Genomic DNA, 876 nt, shown 5'->3' with positions numbered 1-876 from the left:
CTCGCGCACAAGGCCCACTCAGCAGACGTTCTTCCTTGTCCGTCCATGGGACCGTCGTCTCCTCGGGCTGCCTGATTTTTCAGAGCAGCCTACCTTTGCAGACGAAGGGGAAAGCGTAGGGGATTGGTCCGAGTCTGGATCAGACGACACTGACGAGCGGTCCAGCAACTCACCTGGAGAAGAGAAGTTGTCAGTTGACTCGGATGTTCACTTACGATCATTGCGTTTGATGGTGCACCTTGGGAAGGCTTTCAGCGCACTTTTGGTAGCGGAGCAACGCGTTGGAGAATACAAGAGGGTCGCATCGGACCAATATATCATTGCGCAGGTGAAAGACCCGGCTTCGATTGACATTATGAACATCGAGACCCTAGACATATTGTAGCTGAATGGTTTTTTTACAACACATCGACGATCACATTATCATAGCTTCATATATCATACATACCCCGCAAATGACCCTCGCGAATACAAGATTTCAAAATTTGACATGCAGAAGCACCATGTGCTCTCGAGGTGGTTGCAGAGGACGATATCGTGTGTCTGCATTAGTAGAGTAGAGTCAACATGTGCGCTTGGACCGTGTTGAGTAACACATCCGGTTGTTTGGATTCGTGGCTATTCCAAAATGAAAGCACCCAAGTACATAGTTCGTTTACAATGGAGTATACACGATTATTCGTATGCGGTGGCAGGCTGTAATCTAGTGTAGTAACTCGCGCATTCTTGGTGCATAGGTCAGGCTTGGGTTATCAATTAGATATTACTGTCTGGATTCTGCCGCAATCGCAAGACGCTCACCGGGTAGCCAACATCGAACGCACTTCAATGCAGCGGGCATCACTATCACACTGGACTGGATTTCCTTGCAACGGA

General features: G+C 48.6%; 1 protein-coding gene across 1 annotated transcript; it reads left to right on the top strand.

The window, feature by feature from the left end:
* The first annotated feature begins 201 nt into the window (after positions 1–201).
* On the top strand, positions 202–435 carry F5147DRAFT_735835 (uncharacterized protein). Its single transcript, XM_041439432.1, has one exon. It carries the CDS (start codon positions 230–232, stop codon positions 383–385), a length of 156 nt encoding a protein of 51 aa, XP_041284221.1. The 5' UTR covers positions 202–229; the 3' UTR covers positions 386–435.
* The last annotated feature ends 441 nt before the right edge of the window (positions 436–876 follow it).

This window comes from Suillus discolor, assembly GCF_016758755.1.
Source record: "Suillus discolor strain FC423 chromosome Unknown F5147scaffold_401, whole genome shotgun sequence".
Taxonomy (NCBI): Eukaryota; Fungi; Basidiomycota; class Agaricomycetes; order Boletales; family Suillaceae; genus Suillus; species Suillus discolor.
This window is presented reverse-complemented; position numbering and strand designations above follow the sequence as displayed.

Bases quoted from the DNA above. Each gene is read 5' to 3' on its own strand.
- F5147DRAFT_735835 (XM_041439432.1), top strand. From the start codon at position 230: ATGGTGCACCTTGGGAAGGCTTTCAGCGCACTTTTGGTAGCGGAGCAA.